This window comes from Linderina pennispora, assembly GCF_002104995.1.
Source record: "Linderina pennispora strain ATCC 12442 chromosome Unknown DL89scaffold_1, whole genome shotgun sequence".
Taxonomy (NCBI): Eukaryota; Fungi; Kickxellomycota; class Kickxellomycetes; order Kickxellales; family Kickxellaceae; genus Linderina; species Linderina pennispora.
In genome coordinates, this window is record NW_024468249.1 from 1,465,282 (window position 1) to 1,484,510 (window position 19,229).

General features: G+C 53.3%; 10 protein-coding genes across 10 annotated transcripts; 5 read left to right on the top strand and 5 right to left on the bottom strand.

Annotated features, from left to right (window-relative positions):
• Positions 1-663: 663 nt before the first annotated feature.
• DL89DRAFT_254072 (uncharacterized protein) lies at positions 664-1,584 on the top strand (the record flags this gene model as incomplete). The annotated part of the gene is made up of 5 exons (XM_040885244.1): positions 664-671; positions 751-832; positions 1,063-1,168; positions 1,242-1,354; positions 1,438-1,584. The coding sequence occupies 5 exons, from the start codon at positions 664-666 to the stop codon at positions 1,582-1,584; spliced, it is 456 nt and encodes a 151-aa protein (XP_040747408.1).
• Positions 1,585-1,648: 64 nt separating this feature from the next.
• On the bottom strand, positions 1,649-2,825 carry DL89DRAFT_254073 (WD40 repeat-like protein; the record flags this gene model as incomplete). Its single annotated transcript, XM_040885245.1, has 3 exons — positions 1,649-2,569; positions 2,683-2,727; positions 2,823-2,825. 3 exons carry the CDS (start codon positions 2,823-2,825, stop codon positions 1,649-1,651), a joined length of 969 nt encoding a protein of 322 aa, XP_040747409.1.
• A 690-nt stretch (positions 2,826-3,515) lies between these two features.
• Positions 3,516-4,615, top strand: DL89DRAFT_264136 (uncharacterized protein). Its single transcript, XM_040886117.1, has one exon. It carries the CDS (start codon positions 3,583-3,585, stop codon positions 4,357-4,359), a length of 777 nt encoding a protein of 258 aa, XP_040747410.1. The 5' UTR covers positions 3,516-3,582; the 3' UTR covers positions 4,360-4,615.
• Positions 4,616-6,852: 2,237 nt separating this feature from the next.
• Positions 6,853-10,342, top strand: DL89DRAFT_280659 (calcium ATPase). Its single transcript, XM_040889604.1, has one exon. The coding sequence runs from the start codon at positions 6,938-6,940 to the stop codon at positions 10,160-10,162; it is 3,225 nt and encodes a 1,074-aa protein (XP_040747411.1). The 5' UTR covers positions 6,853-6,937; the 3' UTR covers positions 10,163-10,342.
• A 174-nt stretch (positions 10,343-10,516) lies between these two features.
• DL89DRAFT_264139 (uncharacterized protein) lies at positions 10,517-10,976 on the top strand. Its single transcript, XM_040886118.1, has one exon. It carries the CDS (start codon positions 10,620-10,622, stop codon positions 10,923-10,925), a length of 306 nt encoding a protein of 101 aa, XP_040747412.1. The 5' UTR covers positions 10,517-10,619; the 3' UTR covers positions 10,926-10,976.
• Positions 10,977-11,005: 29 nt separating this feature from the next.
• Positions 11,006-12,463, bottom strand: DL89DRAFT_264140 (uncharacterized protein). The gene is made up of 2 exons (XM_040886119.1): positions 11,248-12,463; positions 11,006-11,145 (listed from the first exon to the last, which is right to left on the bottom strand). Exons 1-2 carry the CDS (start codon positions 12,367-12,369, stop codon positions 11,014-11,016), a joined length of 1,254 nt encoding a protein of 417 aa, XP_040747413.1. The 5' UTR covers positions 12,370-12,463; the 3' UTR covers positions 11,006-11,013.
• A 1,525-nt stretch (positions 12,464-13,988) lies between these two features.
• On the top strand, positions 13,989-14,368 carry DL89DRAFT_264142 (uncharacterized protein; the record flags this gene model as incomplete). The annotated part of the gene is made up of 1 exon (XM_040886120.1): positions 13,989-14,368. The coding sequence occupies one exon, from the start codon at positions 13,992-13,994 to the stop codon at positions 14,202-14,204; it is 213 nt and encodes a 70-aa protein (XP_040747414.1). The 3' UTR covers positions 14,205-14,368.
• Positions 14,369-16,428: 2,060 nt separating this feature from the next.
• DL89DRAFT_277109 (uncharacterized protein) lies at positions 16,429-17,261 on the bottom strand (the record flags this gene model as incomplete). The annotated part of the gene is made up of 2 exons (XM_040889418.1): positions 16,429-16,932; positions 17,235-17,261. The coding sequence occupies 2 exons, from the start codon at positions 17,259-17,261 to the stop codon at positions 16,549-16,551; spliced, it is 411 nt and encodes a 136-aa protein (XP_040747415.1). The 3' UTR covers positions 16,429-16,548.
• Positions 17,262-17,349: 88 nt separating this feature from the next.
• On the bottom strand, positions 17,350-18,378 carry DL89DRAFT_11692 (oligoribonuclease). The gene is made up of 3 exons (XM_040883165.1): positions 18,218-18,378; positions 18,023-18,103; positions 17,350-17,957 (listed from the first exon to the last, which is right to left on the bottom strand). Exons 1-3 carry the CDS (start codon positions 18,224-18,226, stop codon positions 17,439-17,441), a joined length of 609 nt encoding a protein of 202 aa, XP_040747416.1. The 5' UTR covers positions 18,227-18,378; the 3' UTR covers positions 17,350-17,438.
• Positions 18,223-19,214, bottom strand: DL89DRAFT_242995 (ribonuclease H-like protein). Its single transcript, XM_040885024.1, has 4 exons — positions 19,126-19,214; positions 18,893-19,054; positions 18,536-18,813; positions 18,223-18,457 (listed from the first exon to the last, which is right to left on the bottom strand). Exons 1-4 carry the CDS (start codon positions 19,165-19,167, stop codon positions 18,388-18,390), a joined length of 552 nt encoding a protein of 183 aa, XP_040747417.1. The 5' UTR covers positions 19,168-19,214; the 3' UTR covers positions 18,223-18,387.
• Positions 19,215-19,229: the final 15 nt, after the last annotated feature.

The following is a 19,229-nucleotide window of genomic DNA, read 5'->3' on the forward strand; positions in this document are numbered from 1 at the left end:
ATAACTGTGTTTGGCAGGCGTTTACCGGTAGGTGGTATTCGGGAGTGTGAAATTAGTGGATATCCATTTTCCCAATATTATCTCTTCCTTCCATCGATATGTCCGAAACATTGGCCAGTGCACAGCCCTCACCTGCGACACTCATTGCTACGCCTGACAGTGCGAACAAGGCAAAACTGCGCTCGTACCTGAACCACCGTATGAAGGTCGCGTGCAGCGATGGAAGGCAGTTTGTCGGAATCTTTAAATGCGTCGACTATGGACAGAACCTGATTCTAGCCGACACCACCGAGCATCGTAACGGTAAAGAATAGTTACCAACACCAAATACCACATGGACTCTAGCAAACTAAATTTAAATGCGATAACCCTATGTTTTAGACTTTCAGCGCTCGGTTGGCATGATCATGATTCCTGGTCAGCATATACGGCAGGTCTTGGTGGAGAACCTGGAGTATGCTTGATAGCAAGAAACACGCAAGCAGTGCCGCCTTCGCTCTATAGACCTCTCGAGAACGGCTCTTTGTCTCTGCTTCTCATTTATCTCACTCTTTTCCCTATGATTTTCTCTGGTTTATTTACAATGTTCGATGTACCTCTTCATTGCAACAATATCCTGTGTCGCCGGTCACTGTCTCAGGAAGAGAACGTGTGTGTTACTAAATGCTCGCGTAAGTAAAGGCTAATACGTGGTTGTCAGTGGCTTATTCATTCCCTGCAATAACCACATAGTACATCACGGTGCTGTAGATATATTTTGCATGGCGTGCTCAAGCAGTGCGTTTCGGACACTTCCAGCCTGCCCAGCCTGCCAGATGCCAATCTGTTCCGAGTAAGTATTGGAAGCAGCCAACGGATCAGTGCACACTATGAATATCCCACCCGCTAATATCAGCTGCCCTTGCTTATATCTCACAATTTTCCATACAGGAGCGATGTAATCGCTATGAGCTTGAACATATCTGAGGAGCATGATCATATATGCTAGTTAGCTTGGCACCACGCGAAATCTTGGACATATGCATATGCGCCATCTCATTTTGGAACTACCAGGTGTCACAGGAAGTAGCATACCAGATGGCACAGGCTGGTGCTGTCACCGATCGGCTGCGCGTTGAAAAATTGCAGAGCGCCATGTCAGTTGGTGAGTTGTCAGAAAAACTCAGAGGTATGAATTTGCAGCACGCCAATGCTCTTCTGCAACGCCGCCGTTCAAACACATTCTACAACGGTATATGTAGTGGCACAGGACCGGATGGCTGAGATCCAGAATGCACTCGAGATCGAGCGCCAGGAACGTGCTGTCGCATCCGACACAATCGAGGATATGGACCGCCGGCTAAGAAGCCTCAGGGTATGGGCGTATATATCAGTAATGATACCCGATATACGAACCACCCTGATCACTAACATCTACCGCTTGGTGCTACTTAATAGGCTGCATATGATGACCTGTGCCACCAGTGCCTGAGGCAGCAGCAGAAACACACAGCAGCCAGCCGCACCCCGCACAGACCTCCACTTGCTGAGGATGTGTACCCGATGCAGAACAACTCTTACGAGGTTGGTGACTTGATAGTTTGAAAAAGGACAGGAAAGGAGGGGAATAAAATGAACGTTTATGAAGTAAGGCAAATGGATAATTGACTTAGGCCTTGGTGGTGTTCTCGTCGATCTCGCTGATGCGCTCCCACTCGCCCTTCAGGTTCTCCTTCCACAAAGTAACCTTATTGTCGCCGCACGAAACAGCCAGCACATTGCCCGACAGCGACCAGCTGACGCGCCAGACAACATCAGGGAACGGCGTCGACGACAGCTGCTGGCGCTGCCACTCGACGGGAGCAGCCTGGCCAGGGGCTTTGGAGGACGGCGCGTCTTGTGTCCAGATGTAGACCTTCCGGTCCTGCGAGCACGAGGCAAGGTACGTGCGCGGCAGACCAATGTTGGGCGCAAAGGCAACGTCCCGGACCCACTCGGTGTGGCCCTCCAGAGTCTGGATCACTTCGTAAGTCTTCTTCTCCTCGCTGAATCCCCAGATCTTGACCAGGTTGTCGCAGCCGCCGGAGGCAAACTGCTTGACCAGGCTGGCTTTCTGCGTCGCACCCGGCTGTGTGAACGAGCCGGCCGAGATGACTGGTGCCCAGCCCACCGAGTTGACACCCGTGGTGTGCGCGCTACGCACCATCTGCACATCCCACACTCCCTCCTCTGTGAACGTCAGCAGCGAGATCTTGCCGTCCGACGACCCGCACAGCAGCACCGGGCCGAGCTCGTGCGGGGCCCACGCAATTGCGTTCACCGATGCCTGGTGCTTGTCGTGCTTCTTGATCACTGTGAAGCCCGATCCCGGCGTCTCCTTCCAGATCAGCACCGTGCCGTCGTACGAGCATGATGCCAGCACACTGCCAAACTTGGGGTGCGCCCATGCTACCTGCCACACCGGGCCCGTATGCGCCTTCAGAACCTCGATCAGCTTCTGTTGGTTGCCCTCAATGTCAAACAGGTGGATGGTGCTGTCAGACGAGCACGTCGCTAGTCGCTTTCCGTAGTAGTCCGGCTGCGCATCGTGCTACACATTAGTTTCCGCAAATTGCAGGCTGTGTTTAGTATCTGCTTTGTTTCAGCTGCTGAAATTTCCGTGCTTCATCTGAGCAATTCAGACTCCGGTCAGGGGATACGTACGATCATGTCCTCGTGCTGCGTGTCAAACAGAAGCGGCTCGGTAGTCTACCAAATGAAAAGAGGACTAGTTAGCATCCAGCTGGTCTGCATTGTACGGATTGCTGCTCCATTGCATCTGCATCACGCTGCGAAATGCGTACCATTTTAGATGTATATATCGTCTAATTGTAGTTCGCTCCTTTTTTTCTGGCAATCGCGTTTCAGCAATGTAAAATGCGCTGACTAGTTGTCTTGTTTCGTTATGAGTGGAAATAAGGAAGAAGGACGGGCAAGATTGCGGCAGCAATGAATAATAGAATTTTAGGAACAGAGAAAGAAAATGCGCCTGGAGTGGATTGTACTGATGAAAAGCGCCGAGCAAGCCTGCTGCTGACTCCAGCTGCTTTGCTCATTCGCAGCCTTGACGCGACCAACTACGTGGAAGGTGGCGGGTTTCCCAGCGCCAGCTCCTCCCAGCCAGGCACGTAGCAGCGTTTTATCAGAGCCAGGTGGTTGGCTGGCACTGATTGGCTCTTTGTGGTGGTCGATCTAGGGATCAAGCGGGTGCCGATCAACCCCGGTGGCGGCATGTGGGGTGAGGGCTCGATATGCGGCTAACAACGCTAAATGCCCCTGTGCTGGATGTCAGATTCCGCCGGTCGACGTATGTTTTTGCTGGCCAGCACACCCGCATTTGCTGGTCAAATGAAGAGCCGCGTGCAAACCCTATCCCTAAAAGCTCCTCCTCCGCATGCTTACACAAGGTCATGGGCTTGTCATGCGCGTGTTCCACGCCTCCGCATTATAATAAACCCTTGGAAGCCGGCTGGCGCGCGGCCAGTCAACTCTTTCCTCTCTTTGTCAACTGCAACCACACCTTGCACACTTTCCACCGTAGTAAATCACCTATAAAGTTGTATTATGTCTGAGCACACTACTGGCAGTGTACCACCCTCGATCCCGATCCCATATGTCGATACTAGCAACAGCATAATGCCATTTTCTGATCCATCCGAACGTCAGACATCAAATTTAGACAACGTATTTGACAGACTCGTAGCCCAGAATGCTGAGCAGGCTGCACATGGCCCAATGTCGCCCACAGGCATCAGCCACCCATCGATATTTCGCAAGGGAACTCTAATCGAAATTCCTGACATCGAGCCACGAGGCATGCCATCTGGCAAGTCACGGAGACGCGGCTCGGACAGCACGAAAACACCGCTTCCCGAGCGCTTCGTAGCAATCGCTATCAAGGACTGCGAGCAAACCGATTGTATCATCAGCTGGTCGATCCAAAAGATCCTGGTCCCAAACCGCGACAAGGTAGTACTGATCCACGTGCGGCCGGCTGTGAATGGGCTTATTGGCGACTTGACAGCAGTTAACTCGGCCAAGGAGGCTGCTGAGCGCGATAAGAGCCATGAGCTGCTCAAAAAGTATGCGTCGATGATCAAGGTCGAGGGGTATCCGATCAAGGGAGTCTCGATTCGCGGCGTTGACATCCGCGGCGAGCTGGTGCGCAAGCTGATGGAGCTCAAGTGCGATTTGCTGGTGGTTGGATCTCACGCGTCAAAGTCCATGAAAGAGCGCTTTATCGGGAGCAAGGTCAACTACCTGGTAGAGAATTCACCTTGCCCGGTTGTGGTTATTGGGCGCAATTATCGTATGCCGCAGCATGTACCCCTTGCTGAATGACCGCTTTTCCCACAGATCCTATGCAGTTTATGGAGGGAAGACACATTTGGGGATGGCAGTTTGTGTATACACGACCATTCACTCGCCCGCTGGCAGCCGATACTATGTTGCTTCATGCCACAAGTTGAGAGGATAAGTTTTGGGCACCCGGGCACAACAGGTGAATGCTGTGTTTTTCCTGTCTGGTAAAAAGCACATCTAAACATATTGGTGATTTTTGTCAAACAATATCTATAGATAGCTGCCCCATTCTCCTCATGAGAACAATCTAATAAGGAATATAGGGCTACGTTGAGCAATAGTGGTATGTGTGCTAGCGTTGTACACTAGACGCAGCTGTCTCTGGCGTCACAATTGTGATTACGCAGGCGATGGCATATAAAGTACTGGAGACCCGGTACCTCGGCTGAGGGGTCCATATGGTAAAGCCTCGCGAAGCGGCAGCTTGAGTCATGAAAGCCATGAGCAGCTATGCCATGAAAAGGGAATATACCCCAGCTGGCAAAATAAAACTTGTGTCAAGAACCACGAAAAATGCCATGACCATCCGGAGAAGTTGCAAACTGCAGAGCAGTGGTAGGCAGATCAAAATAATAAGATGCCCATTCCCATGTGCACTGATGCTAGTTTAGTCTAGCGATGGACTCCTTCCTTCATCTGTAGTACACATCATACCAGCAACCCAATACTAACCTGAGAGGCTACTAGCTGCGACACACTCATGTTGCTGGCAAAAGGTTGAGTCCAACGGTCAATTGCAGTGACCTTTTCTGGTGCAGTCAAGTCATGCAAGCAGGCATTGATGTACTGCAAGAGGGTATGTACAGTTCGGCTATCCAACTGCAAACCCTCCGTAGTGCTCAGCTTCCCGATCCTCCTGAACTCGCTGTGCCAGAGAGGCAGGGCTCCTGAGAGGATCCACTGTCCAAAGGATGCTGCTGTCAACCCTGCTGCCATCATATCCACGAAAAGGCCACGCAAGAAGCATGCAGCGGCTGCTGCTAATGCTGGTATAACCACCAATGGCCGGACAAAGAAGAACCAACAACATCAAGCACGCTCTCAACCCAAACTGTAAATGGTACAAGCAGCACATGAGAGCTCATCAGGCAAATTGGTCATCGGCATCTAGCATTGATACCTACTCGCAGTATTTTTGCTGCCTTGTCGACTCGGATTTTGGTGAACACAGCCAGTCTGCTAGTGTTGACCAAGACATGCAGCACTTGCCATACGTGGAGGTGCATTCACATCACGAGCGAGGAGCAGCCAGTAGCAGAAAATCAAGCATCCAATACAGAAGAATTCCATCGAGAAAAAGGAGCGATGTGCAGAGGTTTCTAACGCACAATGATGAAACAGGGGTACATCAGACATCGCCAGGGGTAATGTAGTGTGAGCTGGCAGTGGCCTGCGCTATGAAACAAAACTGCCCTTGTCCAAAATGGCACGGCCTTCACCAAAAACAAAAGATAACCGTTCTACCCAATCTGAAGTGAAATTGCGAGTGCCCACCTTGCACATCTCACCTTTTGGATGCGACGCGTCCTGCCCCGTCTGTTTGTTGATGTTCTTTGTAAGCAGACAATGGCTCGGATGTGCACTTGCAGTATATCGTCCAAGGCGATGCAATCTACAACCAATATGCTGACCGGGCATCGACATTTGCAGCGCTTGGCTAGGCACATCCTCGCAGCCACTCTGCGTTATGTGCCCTGCTAAAACTGTGAGCAAAAACACGAAAGCGCTACGACAATTTCTAGCAGCAGGCAAGGAATTTGCTGAGAGATATGCGGACGAATGCGAAAAAAAGGTGCTGAGGGGCCACGCCAAGTCTATCCGTCCAGAGCGCCTGCCCCAACAACCACGTTTTAAAGCGGATCGCCCACTGGGCGACCACTCTGCACTCTTAGCACCAGCTCTCCACGAATCGCAAATGTTGCGGGTGGGAACTGCTGGGCTCAGGCACAAATATTTCAGCTGCCTACCCCTGACCACAGCGGGCTGGCCTAGATATTTGTTCGCAACCGCCTCCACAAATCGCAGCGCACTCATGCAAAGGGCATCCGTCCCCGGCCTCCCAGCTGTAGACTTTTTCGTTTGGTCGATCCCGTCCACGTATTTTTTTTGCTTCTGCTGCTGCCCTTGGTGCACCCCCTGAGCTCACCAGACCAGGCTTTGGCCAAAATTCAAGAGATAGAAATTTTGAAAATTTGTTTCATGTTTTTTGGCTACAGCTCAACAGCGTATACATACCGGCATCTTACCCCCTGTCTTGCCATTCACCGGCACGTTCAGACCTTCGCTGTCCAGCCTACCAATACGACATCTCACCAAGCTTTTGCAAGGCTTGCGCGTGTATCCTGCATTAACTCGGTGGTGAAGGAGGGGTAACATCTACCGCCCCCTCTGTCGTCACCAGGGGTTCAGTTCTCGCGCTCATAAGGAGGTCGTGCATCCTCGACAAAGTTTCAAATGCATCTGCTTAACAGCGGCAACCTTACTTTTCTTCGTTCCACCCCCGTCCACCCTCCTTCGTATAAATACGCCTAATATTCTTCACAAGCGTGACGCTGTCATGGAGATTCAAGAAATCGGCAAACAAAGGTCGGGCAACGCTACCGATGCTGGGCTCAAGTTTGAGCGCAACATGACGGTTGAGTACCGCACACTCAGCATCCAGCTCAGCCGCCACAACCAGCAGCAATATTCTGAGGCTGAAAAGTCAGGAGCCAAGTCTTTCTTCAGTCGCATCTTCCCTGTTCGCAAAGCCTACGACCGCCGCCAGGCGTCGGAAAGCAAGCACGAGGCCAAACTCGGTGCCACTGCCGATGAGCTGAGCACTCTCAAGTTCCACCTCGACACTGTCGATGAGACCCTGACCAAGTTCAGCACCAGTCCCATCCAGGGACTCGAGACGGATGCTATCAAGCGGTGCCGCGAGCGTGACGGTCCTAACGTTTTGAGTTCGCCGCCTAACCGTATCTGGCTCAAGATCTTCCAGTGGCTGTTCAGTGGGTTCTGTCCGCTGCTGTGGATTGCAGCTGTATGTGTCTGGATTTCGTGGAAGCCACTTGGTAAACCAGCTAACGTTCAGTACCTAGCCCTGGCTATCGCTATCCTCATCGTTATTTTCCTCCAGGCTGCATTTAACGCATGGCAGGAGTGGACCACATCGCGGGTCATGGCGTCCATCACCGGGATGCTGCCTACCGAAACCATGGTTACGCGCAACGGCAACAAGACCAGCGTTGCTGCCACCGAGCTTGTGCAGGGCGACATCGTCCATGTCCGCGGCGGTGACAAGATTCCTGCCGACATCCGTCTGATTGAAGTCTCGCGCGACCTGCGCTTCGACCGCTCAATGCTCACTGGCGAGTCAGACCCGATTGTTGCCACCGTCAACCACACTGACGAGAACTACCTGGAGACTCGCAACATTGCCGTCATGGGAACCCACGTCACGCAAGGGTCTGGCACTGGCGTTGTCATCGGTACCGGCGACAGCACCGTCATGGGCCGCATTGCCAAGATGACCGCCAGTAAGAAGGATGAGAAGACGCTGCTTCAAATGGAGATTGAGCGGTTCGTTTTGATGGTTGCAGGACTCTCACTTGTTGTTGGTACGATTCTCATTATTATTTGGGCTGCTTGGCTCCGTCGCTCGTTCCCCACATTCTTGACCCTCTCTGATGCGCTTGTTAACAGCACGGGTGTCATTATTGCGTTTGTCCCGGAGGGCTTGCCTATCTGCCTGACGCTCACATTGACTCTTGTTGCTAAGCGCATGCAGCGCCAGAATGTATTGGTCAAGAACCTGACTACTGTCGAGACCCTGGGTTCGGTTAACGTCATCTGCTCCGACAAGACCGGCACGCTGACCCAGAACCAGATGACCGTCGTCCACGCTGGCTTTATCGACACCGACGTGTCTACCGACGATCTGAAGACTCGCTTCGACTCTGGAAAGGATGTTGCTGTCCAGCGCCTGTACGACACCGCAGCACTCTGCAACGGCTCGTCGTTCGACCCTGCTTCCATGGACAAGCCCATTGCTGACCGCCGGGTCAACGGCGATGCCACCGATTCGTCAATCCTGCGGTTTGCCGAGCGCCTGCAGCCTGTTGCCACAGCTCAGGCCAAGTACACCAAGCTGTTTGAGATCCCCTTCAACTCCAAGAACAAGTGGATGCTGTCGCTGCGCAAGCTCGCAGGCACCCCGTCTGCGCCGGTCCTGCTGGTCAAGGGTGCGCCGGATGTACTTCTCCAGCGCTGCTCGTCGATCCAGAACGCCAGCGGCGACGTGCTCCCGCTTGACAAGGACAGCCTCGAGCGGCTGCAAGGACTCCAGCGCAAGTGGTCGGGCGAAGGACAGCGCGTGCTGATGCTGTGCCGCCGCGAGTTCCAGGGCACCAACCCGTTTACTGGCATTGAGGATGACCAGGCCAAGCTCGATGAGGTTGTCGCTGCCGTCAACACCGACCTGACGATTGTTGGGCTTGTCGGCATTGTCGACCCGCCGCGCAAGGAGATCCCGCATGTTGTCGACACCTGCCGCCGCGCCGGTATCCGCGTGTTCATGGTGACTGGTGACTTTGCTCTGACAGCCGCGGCTATTGCGCGCCAGTGCAAGATCATCACCAACGATCGCGTTGACTCCATCGACGACATCCGTGCTAAGGCCCTCCAGCACGCTCCTGGTGCTCTTGCCGATGCCGGTGTCGAGAAGAAGACGCCGTCGATTGACTCGTCGACTGATAAGGGAACCGTGACGACTGCCGGGCATGGTAACGATGGAATTCGCAGCCTGGTCCTGTCTGGCAGCGAGCTCGTCGGCCTGCAGCCTGAGCACTGGGACATCATCTGCCACTACACCGAGATCGTGTTTGCGCGCACGACACCTGAGCAGAAGCTACTGATTGTCCAGGAGCTGCGCAACCGCGAGTGCTATGTTGCTGTCACCGGTGACGGTGTCAACGACTCGCCGGCGATGAAGGCAGCCCACATCGGTGTTGCTATGGGCAGTGGATCCGAGGTCGCCAAGGAAGCAGCCGACATGGTCTTGCTCGACAACAACTTCTCGTCCATCCTGATTGGTATTGAGAACGGTCGCCTTGTCTTTGAGAACCTGAAGAAGGTGCTTGTCTATCTGCTACCCGCTGGATCATTCTCCGAGTTCATGCCTATGTTCCTGAACATGGTGCTCGGTATCCCGCTGCCACTATCGGTTATTCTCATGATCGTTATTTGCATGCTCACCGATGTGTGGGCCAGTGTCTCACTCATGTACGAGGCGCCAGAGAACGATATCATGTATCGTGCTCCACGCAACCCGAAGCGCGACCACCTGGTCGATCTCAAGTTCTTCTTCCATGCTTACGGATTCATGGGTGTCATGCAGACCGTCATTGCACACCTGGTCTACTTCATCTTCATGTACTGGAAGGGCGGGTTCTCGCCGAGCCAGCTGTTCCTGGCGTTTGACAAGTGGACAATCGGACCATATCACGGCCACGATACGGCTGAGCTCGCTAACCTGCTCAGCACTGGCCAGTGTGTGTACTTTATTACCCTGGTCATTTTGCAATGGGGCAATATGTTTGCGACCCGCACCCGCCGTCTCAGTGTCTTCCAGCAGAACCCGTTCTGGGGTCCGACCAAGAACTTGAGACTTCCGCTTACTATTCCAGTCACCCTTGGTGTCGTCTTCTTGTTCTGCTACGTGCCCGCATTCCAGACGGTGTTCGGCACTTCCTCGATCCCTGCTCCTTTCTACTTTATCCCTATCCCTTCGCCATTTTGATCCTCTGCGTTGATGAGCTGCGCAAGTACTGGGTGCGTACTCACCCCAGCAGCTTCCTTGCCAGGTGGGCTTGGTAAGCCTGCTCCCTTTCCAGAGCCGGCGTGCCTTTTGCACTACCTGTTTTTTCATGACGTAACACCCCTTGTTTACTAGTGCATTTAATAAATAATCCAGAATTAGACATACCATGCCCATGCATCTGGTGAGTGCAGTAATCGATAAAACATCGTCTCCACCGTAATGTTTCAAAAATATTAACCTCCCCCAGATATGCGTGGAGAACACTATCACTGCGTGGCCAAGTGGTTGTTGCAGGTGAGGAATAGCTTGCAAGTCTTACCTTTTTCGGAGTTTCTACACTTTTCTCCTCTATTAACCTGCATGCTCCAAATCTCTTGTCCTCTGTTACGTATCTGCCTCTATATATACAATTTCAATACTTGACCTCACAAGAACAATGCATGTGGCTACTTATCTCGCAGCTACTCTGCTGGTAGCCAGCTGCACAGTGCTGGCTGATGTTCTAAATTATGAGCATACGCCACTGCCCAACTGTCGTCGAGAGGTTATGCAGGAGAACCTACCTACACTAGCCAACAAAATACAGTTACACACCTTGTCGCCTGAGGATACCAAAGAGATGCTGGCAAGCGGAAAGCTTGGCGATACCTCAAAACGGCGGGCGCATATCAGGGCGCGCAAGATGGGAGATCCTCCAATGTTTACTCGAACACTTCGCCCAATATACAACAAGCCGCCCTAACTTGATATGTTTGATTCATATGGCAACTAAATACAAATATGGATTAATTAATATACAGTTAAAATATGGAGGTATATAGTAACTCAAATCATGGCAGCCGGAATTCAGAGAGTGTCTGAGCCATGTGTGCTAACGAGACAGCCAGCTTCTGCTTTTCTGGAGTTGGAATTGCGTGGATATCGGTCTCTATGAGGTCAAGTTCGCTGCGTACCTTGGCTATCTATATCAGACATTAATGGCAGTATGTAGTTAGTAGGTGCAAAGAGCTGCTGGATGCTATGACTGAGCAGACAGAACTGCAGCTATTAATCACGATACTTACTTCTTCGAGCACCAGCAAGCCGGCATCATGACCGTTGAATTGCGTGGCTATTGCCGAGTGTTCTGGAAAACCAATTGGAGGATAGCTTTGGATAATGGGCTGTGGTGGTGGGTAGCAAACAACCTCAGGCTCCTTGCCCTTGCTAGAAGAGCCAGGCTGTGGTTGTGTTAATACAGGACCCTCGTATGCACACAAAGACTGACCGATCGAATATGGAGTTATTGGCGATGACGATTCGGCTTCGCTCTTTGCTGTATATGTCAGTGGCTTATACAGGGCCATAGGGTCGTCTAACAGCATTTCCAATTTGTGCTTCGACGGTGACACAGCCGGCTCTGATTTCTGGTGGACAGCAGAGTGCCGTCTTTTGATAGTGCCAGCCTCGCTGGCCGAGCTAGGGGGGCGGGGAAGCGGAAGATGGTGTGTGCTTGTGTCAGAAGCTTGGATGCTCCGGCGCTGGCTGCTGGCTAGGGTCCCAATAGGTGACTGTGGTGTTGCTGGGCGAATACGTGGTACGGAATCTCTATGGACTCGCGGCTGCTTGGCACGGAAAACCAGAACTTCGTAATCTCTCTGTGATCGGCGCCGTGGGATGACCTCGTCGGTGAGCTGCTTTCGCGACTTGTCCTCATAGCCGCGCTTTATTCGGTCAATATTGGCGGGAATAAAGACCAGCTCCTGCGTAGCTGTGGCAGGGGTCGCTGCTGCCGATTCTGGCTGCTCGGTGGATGCCGGTCGTGCATTCCTGTGGCCAGCTGACAACGCATCCACGGAAAAACCGGCAGCAGAATAGCCAACCTGTGCTGCATGGAGCGGCGCACCCATTGTTGCCGGGGTGGGAGCTGCGACTTGCGGCTGAGGGGCCGCATGGCTTATGTGTGCTGCTTCCGTGCTGAACTGTCCAGGGTAAATCAGTGGATGCTGCACTGGTATTCCCGGTGAGGGGTGGTGTTGTTGGTGATGTAGATATGTAGGCGCAGGCGGGTAGCTATCAGTGTGCGGTGGAGGTAATGCGTACTGCTGCTGAGACACGCTGTACTGCTTTGCACCACTTGCGCAGCCATCATCTCCTGCTGGCTGCTGCTTCCGCTGCTGACTCTTGTCTGAATCCTGTTCGGCCATGGCCGAGACGAGACGTAGTGCGCGTTGGTTGAAGGCGTTGTGTGCGCGACACACCAGACAAAGAGTATGCTAATAGTGATAATGCAGCTTCGTTTAAGGGGAGAGACAGTATTCTTGTGCTAAAAATAAGTGTAGGAAAATCAGAAAATGGGAAACAGAAGTGGAACAGGAAGGCTGCCAACTGGTCGCTGACATCCTACATGATGGTGGATACATGTAGCTGGCATCTGCCTTTTTTTACCAGGCTGCCTAATTCGACAATGGCTCTGACACAGGACGAGCAGAGAATGCTGCATGGGTCTGGGATCAAGTAGCCGATGGCTGATCGTTCCTAAAAAAAGCAGAGTTTGCAAGGGTGCTAGCATCGCTCTGCCCTCTGGCTATAGCACCAAAGCTTGGACTCGCTACAGGGGACTGTTTGCGATAAAAAAAGAGGCTGCCGCTCGACGCAGTAAATGGTCTACAGATGCATCAGCCATCACAAGGGCCGCTGCCGTGGCCTGACCAACCAGAACAAAACTGTGATCTATCGCAATAGTAGCCCAGCGCCAGAACTGGTGATTTTCGGGGATAAAAAATTTTGAGGCTGGGGTAGGGAGTGGGCTTAGCTGCTCACGCTCATAATGCGGTATCGAGCGAGTGTGGGAGGCAAGGGCTCGCTCTTTTCGCTTTTGCTTCCTGCTTGCATTTTTTGTTTTCATTTTGTGTACTCTTTCGTGTCGTCGAACCTTTCCGCACCTCAAAGAATACCTCCCTCTGAGAAGACCCAGTCTGCCGAAACCTTGCCCATACCAGGGGAGCAGTGCAGACATTTGGTTTCTTTTGCTGTTGCCAACACTTCTCTTCCATCCCACACCAGCTATATCAAGCTGAAAAAGTATCTCCTGAATTGTATCAACGAGGCGGCGCACAGCCCTAGCATTCAAACCCTATATCCTGCATCTTGCGCCTCGCTTTTGACACGCACCCAGTGCCCACTAGGTGCCAGCAACCAAAGTAGACGAAGCCTATCTCGACATACACACTTTCCCCACACTCAGCCGGTGTCAGAAAAAGGTTATTTTCACCCTCCGTGTACTGCGAATCACAAGATCTGCAACGTGTCCCACCACTGGGAGTCACATTCTCGCTTTTGCCAGGCAGCACCTACTATTAAGCGAGACTGAGGAAAAGTTGAATTGTTATCATGCCGTTCAGGAATGAGCATCCATCAAGTGTTGGTGGCAATACGCACCGCTTCAGCCCCTACTCGTCGGAAGGTAGGGGCTATCGTGAACACGGCCCAGCATATGGAAAGTACAACGAGAATGGCTCTGGCCGCGGCAGAGGCAGGGGCCGTGGTAGAGGCCGTGGCCGTGGCCGTGGGCATATTGGATATCATGGCAATAGCTGGCATAGTGGCCCGAGGTATGACTCTAACGACTTCAATGGATATGACGGAGATGAGCGCCCAGCCCCATATGCCAATGTCAATGGGTTTTACGACAGCATGGATACCAGGTTTAATGACGGCAGTACTGCCCGAGGCAGCGATGCTGATCATGGGCTGGTGCCAGCACCACAGTTCTCGAGCACCACCAACGATGGTTACGATCCATTCCACCCTTCCGCAATCAGCAGTGATGGTGGCGAAGCAGACCCAACAGGTAAATCACTTTAGCGACCAGCAAACCCGCATCCAGCAGTACTTGCTGGTGGCGGATCCGCCTGTTTGTTGTTTCGCAATTATGAAAAGCAAGTTTGGGGTGATGCTTGTTGGTTGTGAGGACAATGCAGCCTTCTTTGCATTGTCAGCTAAGCATGGCATCAGCTATGTGTGTTTATTGACCAGGTGATGCAGCGTTGGAGCCTGGTATATTCGCAGTATAAAGTGGCAGCGGTTCGATGCACTAAGACAAACAGCATACCTATGTAGAATACGGCAATGCAAGGGGATACCACCAGCACTGGGGCAACATGGCCGACAGTCGTGGCAGCGACCACTCTCGCAGCAGCAGCAGGCATGGCGACTATGCTAGTCAGGATGGCATTGACAGAGGAATGTATGAGCCTCAGATGCTTCCTGGTCGCGGGCGAGGTCGCGGGCGGGGCCGAGGCTGGGGTCGTGGGCGTGGGCGCGGGCGCGGGTTTGGCGCCAGTCACGACTACACCCATGGCTACAGCCACCAGTCTACCGAAAACCATGGCAGCAGTGGACGGTATGGAGATGCTCCTGGCAAGTACCGCCTGGAGGTCCCGCCGCCGCCCAAGCACGGAGTTGTCTCACGCACCCTTTTTATCTCTGTTCCTCAGGACACCATCATAAGCGGCAGTGACATCCATGACCACTTTGCAAAGTACGGCGAGATTGCCGATATATTTGATGCCTCTATCAGGCAGAAGGGGATATGCTACGTCAGTTACTATGATTCGCGCTGTGCGCTCGAAGCTCTGAAAGAGAACTACAATACCATCAGGATTGGCCACGCCACGGTTACTGTTGTCCCGTCCGATCTGCGGCCGGGCTCCGACAAGCGCTGCCCGGCAGCCAACGACCGCCAGGCCACGGTCCTGTTTTCGCTGGTCAGCCCCAAGGAGTCGTTCCAGGACAAGGACAAGGCGTATTTTGAGCGGTTCGGCAATGTCGTATCGTTTTTCCCGTATCGTGGCCGCCAATTTGAGTACGTGGTAGAGTACTATGACTCGCGCAGTGCCTATCATGCCGCCATGTCGTGCAACCGCCTGCAGTTCCATGGCGGTACCATGCATACCACCTTCCTCTGGGACGGGTCGACTGAGGGCTCCGTTGTGTACGACAAAGCGTACTTTGACAGGCTGTGCGGAGGCAGCAATGATGGTGCCGCGAGTTTCTCGATGCTGTCTGGGCCCAGTGGCCAAGGAAAGCCCAAGGAATGGAACATAGACTATGGCGTCAGTAGTGGCTGGAGCGCCAGCCCGCAGGTAAGGCAGAGGCCAAATACCGGCGATAATCCTTTGGCAGCCCAGACACTAAAGCGCAGTGCAGAAAGCGCTCCCCAGTGGCCAGCAGCCGAAGAAGAAATGGGCACCAATGCATCACAGCCATCATCATACGGCTCCAATGTCGGAGGCCGGGATGCCAGCACCTATGGGTTTAACAGGTTCCGATGGCGGCATGCAGACAAAGAGAGCTAGGGTTGAGGAGAGTGCCGAAATTTCCAGTTTGCCAGAGACCAGGACTGCTTCCTGTGTCCCTGCTGCAGCAGGTCTGCCGGGTCTCACCACTGCGCCTCGCCCATTAGCCATTCCTGCAGTCAGCAATCTCTTCACGCCTGCACCCAGCCAGGGCTCTGGTTCAGAACACTCGACAGAGAATTCACCGCATAGCCAGAAGCATGATGCTGCCAAGTCCTGGATGCGTATGTCGCCAACATCAGTGCGCCCCCCTGATGGCAAGCCGATCACAGCCACGTCAGCCAGTAGCGCGTTGGGCGCTGTGCCAGATATAAGCGCGGCGGTGGCCAGGATATCTAGTGATCCAAAGTTGCAGCAAGACGCGATCACGGTGGGGCGGATTCTACAGCAGCACCAGATGCAGTCGGGTCTTTTGCTGAGCAGCTCAGCGATATCCCCGCCAATATCGGCCTCGCTACTGTCATACTCGCAGGCGCAGACCATGCCGCAGACCGCTCCGCCACTGCAGGCGTGGGGCTCCTCGCCGTCGCTGTCGCTGGAAAACTTTGTGTCGCCGGTGCCTCCCATGGCCAGAAGTGCCACTGGCATCATGAACGCATCGCCTGCGACCAGCACGTTCTTGAGCCAGCACAGAGGGCTTCTTGGCCAGCAAAACTGCACACCTGCTGATCTGCAGCCCCTCAAGGCTCCGACGACGGCGCCAAGTGCCAGCACCACGGGCGGCGACAGTAGTGGTGTGGAAAACCTCAACGCAGTTCTGGAGAAAGCTCCAGGCCCTTCAGCGCCCCAAGCTTTCGAAAGTAGGAGCAGCAGCTGCCTCAAACAACAGCAACCATTAAGTACATGTAACCTTCTCACATATCCTTATCGTCTCTATATCAACATCAGCACAAGCATCTGCTATAAGGCTCGTGTCTATTTTGCTTTTGATGCACTCGCAAGTGTTGCATTCCACTGAACAAGACATGGTGGAGAGTATAATGAAATAATCCTACCACAGAAAGGGCTGAATGCCAGGCAACAAACTTAGAAGCGGAGCTTGGTGAAGAACCACTTGTTCTTGCCAGCGGTGTAGCGCTGCTGCAGGCTGTTACGGACGGCCTTCTTGGCGGCGGTACGCTGCGAGGGCTCGGAGAAGGTCTCGGCGGTAACGGCAGCCTTGATCTCCTCAAGCTCGAGGCTGTAACGGGTGGGCATCAGGTGGGCGTAGTTGACAACCTTGATGAAGGGCTTGACGTGCGAGCGCGACGCAACCTTCTTCTTGTCCATCGACTTGGTCACCTTGAGCGGGTAGCGCTCAATACCGGCAACGATCGCGTGGCCGTAGGGGCGCTCCTTGGTGCCCTCATCGACGTTCTTAACGATCACGGCCTTCTTACCGGCGTAGCGACCCTGGAGGATAATAACAACCTACAATGCAGTGTGCGCTGGATTTAGTTTGGCGTTCGAGGAGAGGTGCTGCTGGCCAATGCTTCTACTGAGCGGCAGCGGCCTTCTGCTGAAAGCGTGCGTGCGTGGCGTGCAGGCGGATTTGGTGCTGGCGAATTCTCATGGCGGTGAGCAATTTCGAAACCTCCTGTCTTTGAAATTCCCCATCCCGCAATGCATTCTCTTCCCGCTTATCCATCGACGCGCGCTTCTCTGCGCCTTTTTATGATCGATTCGCCAGCGCCAATATCCCGTGCCCATGATCGATTCACTCTTTTCCGTACCTTCCCGTTCTTCAAAAACTTGGGCATCTTGGCAACGTCGTATTATTTGAAAATGGATACGAGGAACTAAGTTGAAAAGAAAGAAGCCCGTATTTCGCCGTGTACATCGCCAACCTATGGCGCTGGCCGGGCAACCTGCGTCGTTTTTGGGCCGAGAAATGCAGCAAGATCGCAGAAAAGAGTACAAGAATTCCAGGATCTGATTTATTTCTGATCGGGACGGCTGATCATGCGATCACGGTAGTACTGCAGCTCGCGCAGGCTCTCCTGGATGTCGTCGAGCGCACGGTGGCCAAACTTCTTGCGCACGCCCGGCAGCAGATCGGGCCGCCAGCGCTTGGCCAGCTCGTTCAGCGAACTGACATCGACGTTGCGGAAGTGCAGATGTCCGTGCAAGATCGGCATGTACGTGCTGAGAAACCTGCGGTCGAACCCGACGTTGTTGCCTGCCAATATCGCCCGATTCGGCTCCGGGCAGTGCTTGGTGACCAGATCAAGCATCTGCTGTTCGGCGGAGGCCAAGGTCAGTGTCGACTGTGCGACTTGGTCAAGCAGCCCCGACGCCTTGTGCATGTTCCGGCACCAGGCGTTGATGGATTGCAGGGCACCAGGCGGATGGTGGATCACAAGGCTGAGTGGTGGCTCAAGCAGCTCGAGGTCGCTGTTGGTTATCAGCAGTGCAGCCTCGAGGATCGTGTCCTTTTCTGCATGCAGCCCGGTGGTCTAGCACTGTGTAAGAAATTAGCATCCGGCGCTAGGTGGTTTCCAGAGATGGCACAGACACTTACTTCAAGGTCTACCCAGACAAGTGGGGGCAGCTGCTTACATGCCGGCTGGGTGTTTCTGGGGTGCGTCTGCGGCTTGGCTTTCTATAAACAAAAATGCATGAGTGCCGAAGATTCGTTCTAATATCAACGCGTCAAGTATTCAGGTAGTGCCGTCTGCAATACCTGAGGAAGCCTCCGCGATGATAGCGACAATACCTGGCCCATGTAGAGAGGTTTTATTGTTGCACTTTGAATAAAAACAATATGAGGAAACTTGTATGCAGAAGAGAGAGTGCCTTGATAGCCTTGGGGAGGCTAACGAGTCTTCATTTCCAAAACGAGCATCAGCCGCTCGTGTATGGGTAGGAGCACGGATCCCAGAAGTCCTAGGGCTTGAACAGGTTCTTTTGGTAGTACCGCAGCTCCTCAATGCTCTCCAATATGTCGTCCAAGGCACTACACAGCAATGTAAGATTAGGCGTTGGTGCACATAGCCAAGGTCCCTACCACTCGTTCTACCTGTACACAACTTACCGGTGGGCCTCCTTCTTCTTGGGCCGCTTCAAGCAAACCGACGGGTTCCAGCGCTTGCCTAGCTCACCAATCGAGCTCACATCAATAATGCGGTAGTGGAGATACTCGTTCAACTTTGGCATCAGCCTGTAGAGGAATGCACGGTCGGCGTGCACAGAGTTGCCGGCAAGGATGGCAGTGCGTGGGGTTGGGCAGTGGCGCTTGACCAGGGCAAGAACGCGTTCCTCTGCCTCAGCCATTGTGACCTTGGAGTCCAGGACAGCCTGGGTCAGACCGGACTATGTGGTTCAAGTGATTAGTACTTATAGAGATAGCGTAGGCATGTACCCCGCCCTTTCTGTTTCATGCTGGCCTTACCTTGCCGTGGTGCTCAATGCACCATTCGTTCATCGAATCCATGACTGCCTTGGGATGGTGGATGATGATGTCTTCACCCTGCTCCAGGGTACTGAGGTCACCGTCGGTAATGATGCAGGCAATCTCGATAATGGTGTCGTTGTTGTAGTCGAGACCGGTCATCTATCAGGTGACAAAGATATAGTATTATGTGCGCATCTTATTGCGGACATTATACAGGCGTGAACACATACCTCGCAGTCGATCCAGACCAGCGGCGGGTTTGCAGCAGACATTGGAGCTAGCTGTTCAAGGGATGCAGTTTCAAGAAAAGTGAGGAGAGCTGGAACAAACTGCC